The sequence below is a fragment of the Numenius arquata genome, chromosome 7 (genome assembly GCF_964106895.1).
Source record: "Numenius arquata chromosome 7, bNumArq3.hap1.1, whole genome shotgun sequence".
Lineage (NCBI taxonomy): Eukaryota > Metazoa > Chordata > Aves > Charadriiformes > Scolopacidae > Numenius > Numenius arquata.
The window spans coordinates 11230608-11248665 of NC_133582.1; the positions used below are offsets into that span (position 1 = coordinate 11230608).

Here is an 18058-nt window from a genome sequence, read left to right on the forward strand (position 1 = left end):
TAAATGGGAACATTTTGCAAGATATTGTTGACATAGCTAAATTGTGTTTCCTACATTACATTCCAAAGGAAAACTGCAAATTACAGATGTTATGTTACAATGTCACTAGAACCTATACATTGCAAGGCATGGGATTTGAAATGCTGGCAGTCTGTGTCTTTTTTTCTATAAATATAACCCATTGGTTTAAAGCAAACACAAAATGCTTCATTATGTCTCAAGTGCTTTTTTTTGCTAAATTATTATATTTTTTAGGCATTGAAATATTTACCTTGGGAAAAAGTTGCAGTGCCTTAAAAATACTTTTCCTAATAGACTTTATTTCCTTAGAAATGTAAAGGTGCCAATGTTTTATAATGTATGAGTAAGATTATTTCTGGCATTTCTAAACTTCCCACTGTATTGATAGCTGAAAAAAAAATGCATGCAGTCCAAATTGCAATAAATTAAAAGGTTTAAAAACTGTATTTTGAATCCTAGAACAATAGGAAATCTTGAGAACTCCATTTGAGAGAGGAGTTAAACAGTGAATACAACCAGATAAAAAGCTTTGTTTCTTCCTGTATTTGATCTTTCCTTTCAAATATAACATCATAGATGGAGTCATAAATTACCTCTTTTCAGAAAGGGATGTATTCCTAGCAACTTAGAGCCAGATTTATCCACAGAACTCTTGTATACATAAGCTAAATGCCACAGTGAAATTTAACTTCACATCATTTTTTTTCACTAATAAATGCTCTAAGGAAACATGAAATGGAGTCACACTAGTGCTCGCACCATTCTGAATAGAAGACTATTTAATTTTTTGGTCTTCAGAATAACAGCTAAACCCTCAGCTACAGCTCTAGCAGGCTTTACTAACACCAAACTGAAAGGTTACAGAAAAAAACTGTGGGGGTTTTTTTGTTTTGTTTTGTTTTTTCTGTTGTTAGTTTTGGGGTGTTGGGTTTGGGGTTTTTTTGCTTGTCAGTGCATACAGCCGAAATATTTAACCATCAATACTAACTGCAAATAAAATAAAATAGGTTCTCCTCCACACTGTGGAGGTGTCTGGAGCTAATCCAGTATACCTACAGGAAAGCATGTTCATCCACCATTGTTCCTAATAACAAAGACCATATCGTCTTTAGACCCTTAGGTGTTTTAAGTAAACTTGCAACTCATAGAAAGACCAGAGCCTGAATCTGTTTGCTGCCAGACATTAACTACAACCACCTTAAAAAAGGCATAGCTAGGTCTAATCTTGGAACTGTGTGCCATAATCCCTGTTATATACAGTTTTGTATGCAGAAGGTCTGAAAACAATGCGTATGCCACAGCTTTGTTCCTTGACTGAAAGGTTAACTGACCTTCGCAACAGCCAGTCCCATTTTCTGGGGTAGCTGTGCCTTTTCCAGAAATATTATGCAAGCTTTTATTTTTTTCCAACTCACTCAGGATGTTCACATAAATGAACATATGGTGGTTAACATAGCTAGGGACGTTAATGAATAAATGCTGCATGTCCAGAAATAAAAATGAGATTCAGATAAGAGTGATTAAAAGAGTTTAAAAGAGCAGAATTTCACTGTGTAACCTGTGACAGTATCGCGGACACATCAACAAAAGCCATTTAAAGCTTAAAAAATACTTCTGGGGCTCTTCAGTGCAGAGATGCACTCATTTTTTCAAAGCATGTATAAATAACGTCTATTATAGAAACACAGCCATTACAGGTATTACTTCCATAGTTTCCATACTCACATCCTGAGATTTAAAAAAAAAAAATTACAAACAAATGTCAAACCAATTTCCAGTTCACAACAAGTCAGCTTTTTTTGCTCTTACAAATATTAAGTAGTACCTTACTCCACAAATATTCCCATTGGAGTCAATGGGACAAATTGCTGAGTAAGGTTCTTCTACTAATTTAGGAATTGCTTTGCAAATTTGTCCAAAATTACAAACTCAATGCCCCTGGGGTGCAATTTTATATAAAGAAGAGGGATCTTTTTTGCTTCTTTAAACAAAAGAGATATACCAAAACCATAATGCACCATCCACTGATATCAGTAAGAAATGTTTTGAAAGAGCTGTGGTCACTCTGTTTTTGGAGTAGCTACAAAACATTAATTTGGTGTCAATAGCAAAACACTAATATTTAGAGAAATGATGCAACACAGCAATTTATATTGTTTCTGCTCCAAAACACAACCTACACATCTTCTTTAAAGTGATATCCTTTAGCTAATGTGATACATTTGAAATGTATTTGGTACAAATGCCTTGCATTTTTCAATTTTGAAAATATCTCATCTCATCTTATCTGATTTAGAAAAAGAAGAAAAAACAAACAAATAAAAAAAGATATCCTTGAAGGATACTAAATGAAAATTTGAATTAAATAAATATGTAATAGAAAAAATAAGCTTTATACCATACTGAAAAGTACAGGTTATACGAGCTGCAGTGATACTATATGCTGTAATTAAGATTGCAAACTTGCTTTCATGTAGCATGCGGAGTCTAAGTTTACAACATTCAATGCTTTCTGCCAATTAAGAAGAAACTCCTGGCTATCTAAAGAAGCAGGATGGCAAATTAGCTGACAAAAGGCATCTATCTCTGGCAGACTGTACTGAAGTGCTAAGGAGCGCCAGTGGCTGGAATCCCGTGAGTGGAGCGAGCACCAGCCTTTGCTTGTAGCACAACGTCGCTGCATGTGCAGACCTCTCTGCTGAGATTCCAGTCATTACAGTGCATTTTGCTGCATTTGTCATTGTAGTGGACTGGAACTATTGAAAATAGGATAAATAACTACAGTTTGGGAAGTTTTATTTTGGGATCACAGTAAATAAGAATGGGGAATTTTTATTGCATAGCACGCTGGCTTTTTTCCTAGGTGAAATCATGTGGAGTACAAGCATCTTATATTGTGCCTGTTTGATTCATAAGTCTTCTGTTTTTCAAAAGTGCCTGTCAGAATGCAAATACTACAGTGCCCAAGCTGTGGTTTCCTGACTACTTGTGTCCATTAGACCATAGCCGGGAAACTACAGCTGGTCTACAGAACTCTATTGCCTTCTAATTAAAAGCTTGATAACAAGAGTGTTTGGTGACCCCAAGAAACTTGGGTGCTGACAAAATCCCATTCATCCAACCAGTTTAAGAAATTCTTCTGTAATACAAAATAATATTGACACTTAGACTTGTTTTTTATATGTACTAGTAGGGATAATATGATACCATGTACCTCTACTCTAATTCGCTTTGCAAATTGTATTTTAATACTGTACAATGAGACTCCAAATACAAGTTTATTCATATTATTCATAGGAATAAGTGAAATAAATATGTATCCAGAACTAGATTTATCAAAAATACTTTCTCATTCCTATGCTTTAGGAATATATACAATTGGGCTGAAAGAAGTCCGTTTTGGTCCATTCCTTCCTCTGAGTTAACAGTTGTCAATGTTTTTCTTTCCTTCAATTATTTGCTTTGTTTTTATCTTAAAACAAACAAACAAACAAAAATCTCTAGCTGCTTCTCTTTATGACCTTTGTTATTCATTTGGCACTTAGTCAAAAAACTTCTTGCCAAATCATTTTGTTCTCATTTTGCCTTGGCTAACTTTCAATGCCCTGTCTCTCATTTCTGCCGCTAGTTCAAATAGTTTTAGACCATTATTTATCTCTCCTCTGTGCAGAGCTGGGTGCACACCAGTGACATTCCCCCTTACTCTTTTCCCTTACAAAGATGACAGACCCAGTTTATTTAAAGTTTTTATTAGATCTTTCAGTCTCTTTATCTTTTGCTGAGCTCTGCTCCACCTTTTCTATTATGAGCTTTAGATAATAAAGACCAGACTGTGTTGCTCTTCCTTGTGTTCAACGTACATTTCACCAGGAGTGATCACACTGCAGTCAACAGAGATTGCTTATGGAGTAAGGTACTACTCAATTCAAGATTCACAATCTGCCTTGGAGTGATCAGGACTATACACAATATTCCAAGTTCAGAGAGGTAATTTCCTCTGCTTTCAAGTACATCTCTACTTACGTGGCTTATAATGTTATTATTTAGCTTTTGCTTCTGATTAGTTTTATTTGAAAATAGATATTTTTAAACCACCCGTAGCATGCTGGTTTATATTTAGTCCCATTGATGACTCAGTCCCATATGTCGAGCTTCTTAATGTTACAAATGAAGCTAGACTTAGTGCTAATCTCATTTTAGTAACCACCTCAAGTCCCCTTACCTCCACATTGGTATAATAGGGAGCAGTGGTCCTGCTCCTGTTGCAGTCAACTTTGAGACTTCATATAAATGCCATACAAAGAAGGACAGGTCTAGCAATTGTGCCTGCAAATGCCCTATTTTTTTTTTAGCATATGCTTTTTATTTACTCTTTTCCAATCAATTAGTGTCTCTTTGTTCATGAGATTATTTAAAACTGCAAAAAGTTTCTCTGCCTCTTTTGATGTCTTCTATAACTCTAGGACAGACCCTGATAATATCAGCGTTCTAAATACAACTGAATTTCTTGGAACCCTGATTTCCCTCAGTATATTTTATGTACTCATTTTGATATCCCTAATATGTTCTGATATTCATTAAATTTTCCACTGCAAGCAAGAAAAGAATGCATAACCCTCTTTCAAAGTCATACCTATTATTTTACTGTATGTCAGACAGAGTAGTTACAATTGTCTATACTTTCTTAATTTACTCCAAAATCTTATCAGAAGTAGGACAAACCACCATACAGTTTTTGTCTATTCTCACCTGTCATATTTTTACTCTTATGCAATTGCCTTTGTATTTTAGAGCAAAATTTCTATGATTCTATTGAGTTCCTTCTGTGTTTAAAATTAATTCTTAATTATTTGGCCACTTAGAACCACTTTTCCTTATTTTATTATTAATACTAAATGGCATACAGCCGTAGGGTTAAATGCATTTATCTTGGACCGCCCCTCATTCCGGCCTATTATCCGTTTCTCCTGACAATTTTCTTCTATTTCACTCCACTACCCACCTTGTGAGACCTTTCAAAAATAGGAGGACAATCTCCCATCTCTACATCAAGACAACCAAGCCCTACATATTTCTCAAAACTACACTGAGAAAGGCCCTCCTGCTTTTACATAGAGTAGAAGTAAATATTTGATCACACTAATCATAAGGATACTGCTCATTTGACCCCTTTCAAATCAAGCGTATGTAAATAGCTATGCATGTGAGTACACAAGGAAATAACAATTCTGAGGCGTTTTTTCATCTTTCTCCCCTTTTTGATTTTGTATTGGTTAGCCATGGGTGCTTTATACCATGGAGCAGCATAACACACTCAGCCATGAGGGAATAAACAGATCTCCAGAAGTACACATTTTGATGTGTATTTTGAAGGAACACATTCCAACTTTCTGCATAAAAAGAGTGCATAGCAGTTTCGTTGGCTGGGACCTGTGGGGCACATGCAGTTCAGAAGGTCTGCTCTTGGCAGTGTTTCCAAACAACCACCTCTTACACAACGTGCATAAATTGCTCTGTTAGCCTGCCCCAAGCTCTTCCTCCCTAGACCTCTTCCATCCTTCTCACCTTGCGTGGCACCAACTTTGAGTTTAGCTCCATTCACTCTAACCCTGCATGCCAGTGCATTTCTATTTTTTAAAAGTAATGTGTGTTAACTAACTTATCCCCCCAAACCTTAGGCTATTCTTTCTAGTGCACTGTGGTACATCAAATGCTGGTAATGACAAGGGCATGAAAACATATAATATCTTCCAATTAGATCTCAAAGGTTATTTTTTAAAGCACAAAAGTTTTTAGAAAAAAAAAGTGTCAGCTTCCATTGGTTATTATAACGGATGTCCCCTTGTGTCCTTGTGCTGGATCTTGCTGCATCCTTAGGTGAGAAGTCACATCAAAGTGTGATCCATTACAGCCTAGTGAATAGTTTCTAATGGTTTCAGTGTCATATAGATGCTCCAGGGCATATCCAGTTAATGTGTAAGCATGCTTATCAAAGTACTGCCTGTGAGAGCTGTAATAATTTGGAGAGGCGGCTGGGTGGTCCCCTGGGGTTTGATGAGGGGACATGTCTGAATGCAGGTAGTCTTTAGCTAGCACCAAGCTAGATTTTGATATTCGGTCAGAGTTGGGGCTGCTTATCCTAGACAGTGTTGTGGGGCTATTGTCATAGTCATTTTCATGTGGGCTCATAATCTTTCCATCTCGTTGCTGGATGTGTTCACAGGGAGGAGTGTTGGCAACCGTTGGGACACGGCAGACATCCCCTGCCAACTGCTGCTGAGGGTAGTTTGCAAAACAGATAGCGTGCTTCTTCCCTGTGCCGTTAATGGAGACCAGTGGATCAGGAGTCGTTTTCCGCAGCTGTAGTCTGTTTTCTTCCTCTTTAATCATTTGCTGGGTGGCTCTTATTAGAGTTTCAATTTTGCTGGGCTCATGTGGACTGCTCTGATATTGCTCAGGACGGTACCGGTCGCCTGATTCACTGGCAGAGCCAGGATCAGGTGAGCTAACGACACTGTCCTCATCCCAGTGTCCTCTCCCTAGGAAAGAGAGAAAGGGCACAAGCATCGAGGTTAAAGGAGGCAAGCAATCTTGAAGAACAAGTACTCTGAACCTTATTTTACAGACAGAAAACCAGGACAGAGGCAAGTGACTCATAGCAAAGTCACCAAAAATGACCGTGGTAGACTCCTTCCTTTTCAGTGACAACCTCCAGTTTCCAGTGTCTGCACATGGAACAAGTAACACAGCTGAAAATATACAAAGAAGAGATCTAAGTACCTCAACACAGATATCCAGTGCCATCTGAGGTGCTCTAGGGTAACCAAGCATCTGCATAGGCCCAGCAGATAGGGGACCAATGCTACAGGAACTCTGTGTCTTCTGGAGCAGGTAGAGGCCAGGCAAGTTACCCTAGGGCATGTCAAAGTGCCCACAACACCGATGTTCAGGCCCCTGACCTCTCACTACCTCTTTGCATCAAAAATTTGAGTGAATTGGGACCACGATGAAAACAAAAATATCAAGTAATTACAAGTGTACACGACTCCAGCATGTTTTAGCCCTTTCCAGGAGCTGAAATACAGAGAAAGAAATTGTTGTGGAATAGTTTGTGGCCCCACGGTGACTTTATGCAGGTTACACAAAAATAAAGAAAGAGAAGGAATGAAGCAGTTATTCTTCTTTAGAAGCATAAGAACCCATAGCTCTTAGACAGGGTTATTGGGAAAATGTGATATCATAGCCCAACACACAAATATTTGGTGTATAAAACTTTTAGAATAGGAAAATATATCTATTCTTGCCTCTCTTTAGAAAATAAGACCTATAGACATACCAGAGAAGATGTTCAGCTTGCATGTAGACAGTATCAGACCTGTCAATCTTCATTAGGAAGAAAGTGAGTGATCTCCACACCTGAAAAGCCAACTAAGGCCATACTATCATAAAGGGCTTAATGAAGGATTTGCTGAGATATGTGCCTGCAGGAGGGCATGTGTTGGACTTGCACAAATTAATGTTACTTTTGCCTCAGCACATACAAAATCTTCTTTAGGGATGAGGTCTGTTGGCTTGGTTGACAAAATTCCTCAAAGGAAACCCATTTTCAGACTAGCATGAGTAGTTCCCCCTGCTTTGTATTGGGTCAAGGCGTGCAGACCTGCTTGGGTGGCAGATCACTACGGCTGTGTTACCGAGTTCATGACAAAATCAGAGATGGGCTTTCATAATAAACATATCCTGCCCTAGGTGGAAGTATCTCACAAGCATGATTTTATCCTTCACATCCTTTTAAGGTCTGGGCCCAGAATGCCAGGGTCTGGAGGTAGAAGGGAGCTCCAGCCATTAGAGCATACGGTGTGTCAGGCACACCATGACACACTGGGGACCTGGTCAGTCACGGCTCTAAACCACTTGCTGAGGTTGTCTCACTGCACAGACCATACCGACAGTGCCCCAGACTTCCTGAGAGTGACCAGAAATACATAGGCTCATATGCAATATCCAGGTCCTGCCATACTGCTCAGCTAATTGTCGTTATTGTAAGGTGACTCTGAGCCAAAACTACCAGAAGATGCATCAAAAGAATAGAAAAGGAAGAAAATATTTTCTGCCTGAAGAAACTGCTCTGACGGCAACATTCACACAACATTGTCAAACAGAGTTTCAATTGTGAAAAACCAACATTTGAAACTGCCTAAATCTAAATGAAAATGGCACATTTTCAAGGGAAGCTGAGACGTTCCTTTCCTCAACTGAAACCAACATGCCAGGTTTTACTCCCAAAGCCACACACAGACTGAAGACCCACTGAAACATGTAAGACTTGATACAATAAATAAAATAATTGCAGCACCTGGAATTGCAGCAAAACCAAGGAACAAACTAAAATCAAATTATATTATCCATTTGCATTGATTATCCTTGATAAAAGTCTTGGAATAAATATTTAACACTTTTTCATTTATACCTCTGTATGATATTTCTGCATTACTATCTTTCTATGGTCAGTAAGAATTATCATGCATAAAACTTGCCAGCAAAATTATCATATTCTGCTCAATTATCTTTTTTTTTTTTTTTTTGAGAAGAAAAAGCTAGAGAAATACAAGTATGACAGAAGTACAGAACAGACACAAGGAAGGAATTCTCACAGGAAAAGTGGAGAACAGCACTCATCAGCAAAATTTAGGCATCCATTTCTTTCCTCATTTTTCCTCTGACTGTATTTCCTAGAACTTGATATTTGATCATTCTTCTATTCTCAGCATAATTTTCCTCAGATTCGAGTAAAATAATACAGGTTTGGGTTTATTTTATTTCCAAACACGCATTCTGCAAGTCAATGGAATGATACTAATGTAATTAGCTTTTATCAGTTCTTCAGATACAACCTATGTTTTGACAGATTATTTTAGTAGAAAAGCATTTTTTTTATGCTGCATCTCTCCTTACGAGATCAAACTCTGATTTTTGGATCAGTTCTAGTCTTTCAACTCTCAGCCTACCCTTTAAACTCAAGGACCTTTGGATTTTTCTAAGTTCAAGATCAGTCTTTCACTGTGAATTTTTTATCAGCTTCAGCCCCTGAAGATGTGCTAATTCAGTGAGGTTGCAACCTGCCAGACACCAAGCAAAGCTTCAGGCTTGGTGCTGAAAGGATGGAGAGGCTCAAATTGACTAAAACTTATAGCTGTGGATAAATGTCTGAAACCAAAAGTAAATGTTCATTTGAATTGCCAATTTTAAATAAAAATAAACAGCAAAACTGATAGAATCTAGTAATAACCAGTGCAGAGAACAGAAGTCATTTGGAGAACAATTTCTCCAAAGACTTTAAAGGTTTCTTAATATCTAGCTTAGGTTTATTTTTAACTATTTTTGTGCTAAATATAGTCCATCCAAAGTATTTGGATATTAAACCAAATAAATAATGTATTTCTATCAAGTGCATAAATTTGTTCGTAGTTTTAAGATCATCCTTAAGATCTCACCAGTCAGATATTCCCACCTTAATTTCACAGACTAAAAAATATACAACAAATTATATTTTTCTGCATATAAGCCAGACTGTCAAACTCAAATTGAGCTGTAGGTATTCCTCATCTCCGTAGATATGATCTCTGAGATGAGGACATGCATCAAGAGTCTCTCTCAATTTTTGTCTCTCACATAAACAGCTGAGTGTTTATGTCAAGTTGCTTTATCTGAGACGCTGCCACTTCTGCAAATCCTTGTTATCTCTTACCATGAATCCTGTGCACTGAAGTTATGTGGGGCATACTGTTTTCATACGCTTCTCTGCTCTCAGGGGATGACTTAGTCAGGGGCAATGCTGAACGAGAACCCCACCAGCTCTCCCTTCCCGGCTGCGGTGTGCCAAGGAAATACCGGCCGGCTTCGCATCTGCCTCCTTCACAGGCCTGAGTATGGAAATGTCTGTCATCGGTCAGCCTGGAGTGGTCGAGTGTAAAACCGTAGCAGAGAGCACTGCGGTCTGAGTACTGTCTGTAGGCACAGGAGACGTCGTGGTGTTGGGAGCTCGGTCTGTCCGCGGGCTCCAGGAGCTGGGGAGAAGCCGTATCAGTCAGGGGGCTCCCGCCCCACTGGCTCTCGTGGTCAGACTCGGATCTCTCAGTGTGAAATCCAGAATACTGCAAAACAGGAGAAGCAGCGGGGAAATTACTACGCCTGTGTGAAATCTGCAAGTGACAGCACTGAAAAGCCAGAGTGTACATGTGATAGGGTGGTTTTTGAGAATGAGCCCACACGTCTGCACCTTCTGCTTGCACTCCTGGTCCTTCCCTGTACAACACTCTGTAATGAGCTCACAGATGACAGGACAGACCTCATGAAAGTCTAAAACATCCCATGTCGACCCTTAATAGCCATCTCCTTTATGATGTGTAATATTAGGCTGAGCAACATCAATGTTGCAATTCAATATTTTTTTAATATGTCCAGGTTTTTCATATTGCTTTGAAACCTAGTGCTTATGCTCAGCAATGGTGCTCCAACACTCCTTGGCAAAATGCTTTCAAAAAGGACTGAAATAACACCGCTCCTGGAGCATTCTTGCACGTCAAATTGGAACTGAATGTATTTTGACTTGTTAAAGTTCTTTTTCTAAGGGTTGCCTCTCTTTTCCTCATATTTTGTTTGCTGTTGGATTTTTTTTTCCTTACATGGAGTGGTATCTTGGAACTTCTTTTCTCCTATTAGTAGGGAAAAGAAAGCCTCCTGTAGATTCTGGGACTACCAAAACCACTACAGAGTAATGGCATTTGTTTAGAGAGAAGTAAGGGTTAAGCTAAATGTCACGGATTTCTAGGTATTCTTAATGACTGTTTCAAAATTTTAGATAATTTTTGGAAGAAAAGAAAAAAGAAAAAGAATGCTTATTAAACCTCCTAGGACTTAGCTATCTCATTTTTAAATCTTTTTATTTATTGGAACTGTCAAACTTCATGGAACATCTTTAAATCAATTTCACCCGTGATTACAGATTGGGATGAGACCAAAGCTGTACATGCTCACCTCTTCAGTACTGCACACTCATGTCACAAATCAATGTATTACAACATGAAAACTTGGAATTCTCCCATTCCATCACTCACCTTCCAGATGCCCGCTCTGCCTTTTCTTTTAATAGGCATTAGGCGTCTCTCCTGAAAACATAAGCTTACTTTCCTTTTCATTAGATTGAGTTGCTATGAAACTCCTCATTATCAGCCAGGATCAAGGTTTTATGCACTTACCAATCGAAAGTACTGACCAGATGTTTGACTTACAGAAACTTAAACCATCTGTGCAACATCAGTAGTGGAACTACTTCAGTTTTGGCATTTAATTGGGTGTTTCTTCAGTATTCCAGTTTATATTTGTGAATACTGTTTGTTAACACGATAGGTTATTTAAAGGAAGGAAAGAAAGGGTCATGGCTTTGAGGAGCTCGATTATATTTTGTTACTAGATGTCAGAAGAATACCCATAGGCAAAAAGTCTACCAGTAGATATAGAGAGGGTCATCAAGTTAGTAACACCATTTTCATTGCAAGAGAATCGAGATGAAAGGATAAATCTGATTTTGCATGGAGGTAAGATAGCTACAGAGCCACAAAAGGGTTCTTTTAAATGCCAGTAATTTGGCATACGTTAACTGGGAACTTTATTCAGCCATAACAGTGTTATGTGACCGACTAGAACATCTAACTCTTCTATTATCCTTTCCGATCTAATGTCTTCAAACTGCTTAGTCACAAATATATCTTCATAAATACCTACTGAATTACTGTAAATTTTTGGACAAAAATATACAGATAAAATTAAGTTTCCAGTGAAAAAATCAGAAATTATTAACAAGTTTTTGACTATTAAATTTTAGTTAAAATGTAAATTCACAAAAGTAAAACTACTTTTGTATCTATTCTTAATTTTAGAATTACTTTTAGCACTCTATTTGGGTTTGACTTTCATAAACCAGATTTTTTACTTTAAGAAGTTAAGCTGAAATATAAGATAATATAAGAATAAATATAAGTATAAAAAGTTAAATGTTCATTTATTTTCTTATTAAAAACTAAACTCATGCTATGTATTTCTTTCATGAGGAGGACAAGGAAAATTATTTTATAATAATATTATAATGAAATTTCATTTGGGGGACAATTTATGACGATAATAAATGCTAGAGATTCTTTCAAACTGAAAATTCTTAATTTTATTTAGCTCTAATAGATATTCCTTTATTAGGTCTCTGTTTCTAAGGACATCAAAGGGTCCAACATAGCATGAAGGGAATTTCTCCAGTTAACTGAAAACTTGCTCAATTTTTATTTTTTTTTTTATCTTGAAGCTAACCGCAAAGGATTCAATTGCACAGGCCTTAAAGAAAGGGAAAACATTTCAAAGGGTACGTGTTCAGTATATTAGAAATGCACCATGTAATGTCATGTAGCCATGTAGTCAAGACCAACAATACTTCATGCATATTCTTTGTACTTGATGTAAATGATGATTATCTGAGATCTGACCCATAGCAGCTGCCAGGCCACGTACAGAATTAAATTAACCCAATGAATTGTTTGTGGCCCACATTGTGTACCAATGTTTGATATGACTGCTTATTCTTAAGGTACAACATAAGCAGACATAGGCCAAAAATATGTCTAATACCCCTTAAAGCTAATCACATCTCTATTTGGCATCGTCGGGCTGCCTCTACCACTGCAGTCCTATTACTGCCTCTTCTGGGAATCTGATGTTGACAGGTGGACACTCCAAATACGGGCATGTGGGACATGTTGACGGGGGGAGAAATGAAAGGATGATCAAAGACACTGCTTTACTGAAATGCGAGTGGAAACACTATCTCTCAAGTCAGAATTAGGTTCCCATATGTCAAGTGATGAAAGACCATAGAAAACTGAATCAGATTTAATGAAAATTATAGCCAATTAAAATTAGTGAAAAAAAATTTTTTTTTCAGTCCCAGTCCTGCCTCACCAGAAATGCTTTCCTTTCTGCTAAGTTTTGCCTTCCAACTTCTATCAGGCAGAATTTATTATTTTGGGGTTTTTTGACAAAGTTTAACCAGCAGACAGAAGTTAAATATGATAAAGAACTTCAGACAAGCAACATCTGAAATGCCTTCAGGTGATTTCTGAATTGTCTTCTGGCATAAACAACAATACATAAATTTAATGGTCTCCCATCTGGTTCCTGGAAACTGAATTGCCACCTCCAGATACTAGAGATGTCTTCCAGATTGCTAATCCAGTGTACCATCACAGTGACAGCACACCAATGGGATTAGCGCCAATGTAAAAAGTCCCTTTCTATAGGCCATCACTGATGCTATTTTTGCTCCAAGAAAAACTTCAGGAGGGCTGAAGTGGCAAGCAAATAGGAAAATATAAATTCAATGTGTAAGAAAAACTTACTTTATGAGAGCCCATGGGAGTGTATTAGGCCAGCAGACAATTTAATATTTCTCAGGTGATTTTCTTTTGCCTGACCTTCCATTCCTACAGGTGTCTCACTGGCCTGAGCACTCATCCTGTCATACACAGCAACGTCAGCCTGCTCCACATACCGTGCCAGATGTTCAAACAATAGATGTTATAGATATCTAATTTTCTGGCAGCCTACTCGGGTTTTTATCATTATAAACATTAAATATATAGTGAAACCCTCTCAGAGTCCTCTTTCTCTGTGAAAAACTTTCACTACATCAGCATTAACAGCTTTCCTCTTGATTTGTGTCTTAACCATGAGAAAAAACATCACAGATGCAGGCTGCATTGTACTAAGAACATATGCATGCTTTTAAATCACTTTTATCTTACTTTTTACTAATGTAATCCTGAAATGTAAAATATGTTCTTTTTGCATTCACTGTTATAGGCAGAACAGATGGTGAAAGGCTTAGATTAAAGTAATACAGCATGTCCATTAAAATAACCCCCACTGCTGGTGACTCTTCACCAGATCAGGAGTTATGTTTACTATAAAAAGAGTGGTTTGCTTTCCTTTTGAATACACTGGAAGTTGCCAAAGCTTTAGGCTACAGGAAGAAATGAAAAAAAGAATCAAAAAAAAAAAAAAGAAAAGGCTGACTAGAATTCAGCCTGATTCTATTATCTTTACCCCATTCGGTGATATGCCCAAATAGAGGTGGATTGAGGAATTAATCCAGATAATCTGTTTAAAGGAGCTATAAAACCAATTTACTTCCAAAATCAGGTGTATTAATATACACCTACTAGAGAAGGTTCTTACTTCCAAAAATTCATGCATGCTGTAGTACACACCAAAGCCTCCATCCAGCAGCTCTTGGGTACATCCTTACTTGTATGCATGCATTTGTTTTATATATATAATCTTTACCCAAGAACTAAAATGAGTTATGAAGCAATAAACATTTATCCAGATCTAACCATAAAACATTTCCATTAGAGGCAGACAACAGACAATTTTAAATATTTTCTTTAAACAATCATCATTAATGGAAAATTAAACTCCAAAGCAGTTGTTCAGATGATCACAATTTAAATGTTTTTCCAATCTTGTTGCTATTTCCTGTGTACAGAATAAATGAGGTCCAGGGCTAGCTTTTGGGAACACAAAATAAATGAGGTCCAGGGCTAGATTTTGGGAGCCCATCACAATGATTATTATTATGGGGGAATACTACACAGGCATCTTTTAACCAACTCACAACATCCTTTTTCTGCAAATCTTCATCTCTCGTGTTTTTTCACCTCCTCTTTCAGCTGTCCACCTCTCTGGTAGGACAGGACTAGAAGACCACTGTTCAAAGTGTCCGTGCAAATCTTACAGCCGTGTCTTGAATTTTGGGGTGCTCTCCTCTCTCCTTGCACTCCCCCTGCCTGGGGCTGGTTTCACAGAACCCACTAGCCCACTGCACTAATGTCAGACAGTGTTAATCAGATGCTGACCAATGCCTCCAATTTAATGAACTCAGGTCTTGCTTAAAGAGTGTACAAACACCGTATTACACTATGTCTGCTTCTGCGTAAGATTTGAGGTAAAAAAAAAAAAAACATTAACACTGTCTTAGGTGACCAAAACATCCACCTTTTACCTTGGTGGTAAACATTCAGCTGAAATTTATTAACTTGGTTTTCATACAGTTCACATCTCATGTAGCTGTGCTAGGGGCACACAGCTGGCAAGGGAGATGATTCTCAGTTGTTGCCCAATAAAGCATATAATTCCCTTTTCTCTTCAAGAGTGAAGCAAAGGGAAAATTAAAAAAGAAAAAAAAAAAAAAGAAACAAATTATGGATATTTAAAATCCCCTGAGTGCCCTTAAATTTAAGAAATACTTTGCCCACTGCCATTACTTTACTAATAAACTTCCTGCTTCCTTCCTCCACCAAAACCCAGGCTCCTGTGTAAGGCAAAACCCATGGCCTCACTTTTCACCATGGCTTTTGAGTCACACTCTAATTCTCTGCAACTGACTGGCAAATTACGTGGGCTGGAGACTGAGGGACACAGGCCATACCACCTGCTGCATGCTCTTCACAACAGCTTTTCTTAGTCTTTCAACAGTTTATTCAGTGGTGGAGAAGGATGAGAGGGCTGCAAAGCCAAGCTGCCAGCGTCGTTTGTGGTGATGTGCTACAATGAACGGTATGACCATTTTTCAAGACATTGGCAACCAGTGCGGCTGCTTCTTTCTGAATGACAAAATCTGTGACTTTACTACCAGGCAGCTGGTAATGAGGATGCAAAATGAAACTGAAAGCTAAACATCCCGAAAACAATCCCTGATAAACCAACAATCCCAACGCTGCACTGCTAATTCGGGATTTTTTTCTGGTGACAGCGAGAATAAGGAGGTACTAATGAAAGTCACACTTTCAGAAAGTAGATTGACGTGGGAGGATAACAGGTCTTCAGTTAGGATTGTCCTGCTATCAAATGAGGAATTCTGAAAGGACTGTGTAAGGGGAGATAAAGGGTAATTTCAGTAAATCAAAGACAGTAACCTTAAAAATCTAATTTAGAATGAATTGTAGGTATCCTTCCTGATTCTTTAAAGCAGTTTTATTACAATTGTTTGATGTAACGTATTCAAGAGAAAGACTCTTCTCTAACAACCCACAGAAATGAGTATGAACAAATTATTAAACAACAGGAACCATAACAATCTCTGGCAAAATTAGGGGCAAAATTAGATTCTTAAAATTAAGAATTTGAATTCATATCTAGGTGCACAGTTAAATAGCCCCTGTGCCAAAGGCAGGTGTTATTTAACTGAAATTCTTACCCCTGGTACTTTTGTGGAGAAAAAGAAAGAAAACAAGGAAGTGATGTAGACACCTGGGCTCACATTGTAGACTCTTAGAGGTCAGATTAGAAAACATTGTGCCTGCAGAGAAACTCTAGTCATCAAGGTCATTATCAGTTAAATATTGACCTGGACCTGTATTTTTAGAAAAATACATAACTCTTCAATGCTACATCATGAATGCATACATTTATGTCCACTGTGTGTGGCATAAGGGCAGTAAAACTTGCATCATTATTTAGTAAATATAATGGTTATTTTGACAAACAGATTTATTTGAGCTGAAGGGTTGGCAAAGTAAGCATGCGAGCGTGGGAGCATTGTCTGCAGAAATGTATTAGGTAAGCTCCAGTTCAGAGACCAAATCAAATCTGGTCCATTCTCCAAGCAGGGACATGTTCCTTACAAATTAGGCCTGAAAATGAAATCTGGGAAATTAAAGTCTACTGATGCCAACGGCCACCTCCTGGTGCCTTCTCCCTTTCAAAGCTTTGTACATATAAAAGCTTTCTTTTTCCAGTTCAGTAAGCTAGCTTGTTGCTTTTCCTCCTCAAAACTCAGTTCTCCTGACTAAGATTTCAGTATTAAACTGCTGTCAAGCATCTGGTGGCTCTCTAGATATATTGGAATTATTAAGGAGTAAGTAAGAAAAAGCAAGCTTTCTCAAATGGCAAAATTCACGATCCTCTCAAACAAAGTATTTCAAAACCAACATTTTTACTTGTCCTTCTGTCCGCTTGTCATTAACTCTGAGCCCTGTGCTGTTATTGTTGTTGATGATGATGATTTATTATACATGCTGAAACATAAATGTTTCCAGCTTTTTAGAAACAGTTTAAAGAAACATATTCCTGTCTCAAGATCTTATAACCTCTTGTCCTTTATTCCCATTGAGTAACATGTTCTTTGACCCATTCTAATTACTTGGGCAAAATAGCAGTCAAAATCAAGATATTCAAAAAGATCTAATTTTGTTTTTCGAAGACAACTACCTGTGGGTATGGTGATGTCCTTGATTTCGACTTTGTGCTTGAGAGGCGAGATTTGCTTCCCTTTCTATTATCCGTTATGGTCGGAGTTGAATTTGCGTATGAGAATGCCGGCTTGGTAGCAGTGACCTGATCCAAGGAGAGCTGTAGTCCTTTATATTCAGTATCCCTATATAAAAGGCAAAAGTGAAAAACAAACTCACTTCATATCTTAATGGGAAACATTCCTTCCTTCTTAGTGGGGGGTGAAAACAAAAGATATTTTTAAGGAAAAGAATAAAACCGTCCAGGGCAAGCCACTATATCCCCCTAATACACTTAAGTAGTATAGCTTAGTAAACAATAGCACTATTTTTATACTGCAAATATGATTGCTTTTTGCATCCAACTGTTATCATCCTGATCTACTTTCTTCAGTAATAAAAAACAATGGGATGAAAATTTCTGAAATTTATATTACAGTTCTGCATTGGTCACATAGCTAAGCAGTAAATAGGATACATTTTCCTCAAAACTCTTTTAACTGTACAACTACAAACTTACCACATGTGTATACATGTGTGTGTTCATGCATGTTTGGGGGTGCATATAACAGCCTATATACATGACTAAATAAATTGAACAAATCATATTTTTTATGGAAAACACTTCATCTTTAAGGTTATATTTTTCATTGTTTACAAGACTTCAGGCAATTGGTGCAAATTTTTGAATTTTTTTTCTTCTA

General features: G+C 37.6%; 1 protein-coding gene across 1 annotated transcript in view; it reads right to left on the minus strand.

Moving 5' to 3' along the window:
* Positions 1 to 5829: 5829 nt before the first annotated feature.
* The window catches only part of SIM1 (SIM bHLH transcription factor 1), a 47755-nt gene continuing 35526 nt past the window's right edge, over positions 5830 to 18058 (minus strand). Inside the window, exons 9-11 of the mRNA XM_074150559.1 lie at positions 17335 to 17500; positions 9770 to 10175; positions 5830 to 6560 (exon numbers count right to left, since the gene is read on the minus strand). Of these exons, the coding sequence (XP_074006660.1) occupies positions 5830 to 6560; positions 9770 to 10175; positions 17335 to 17500 (1303 nt within the window). The remainder of the gene's footprint in view (positions 6561 to 9769; positions 10176 to 17334; positions 17501 to 18058) is intronic.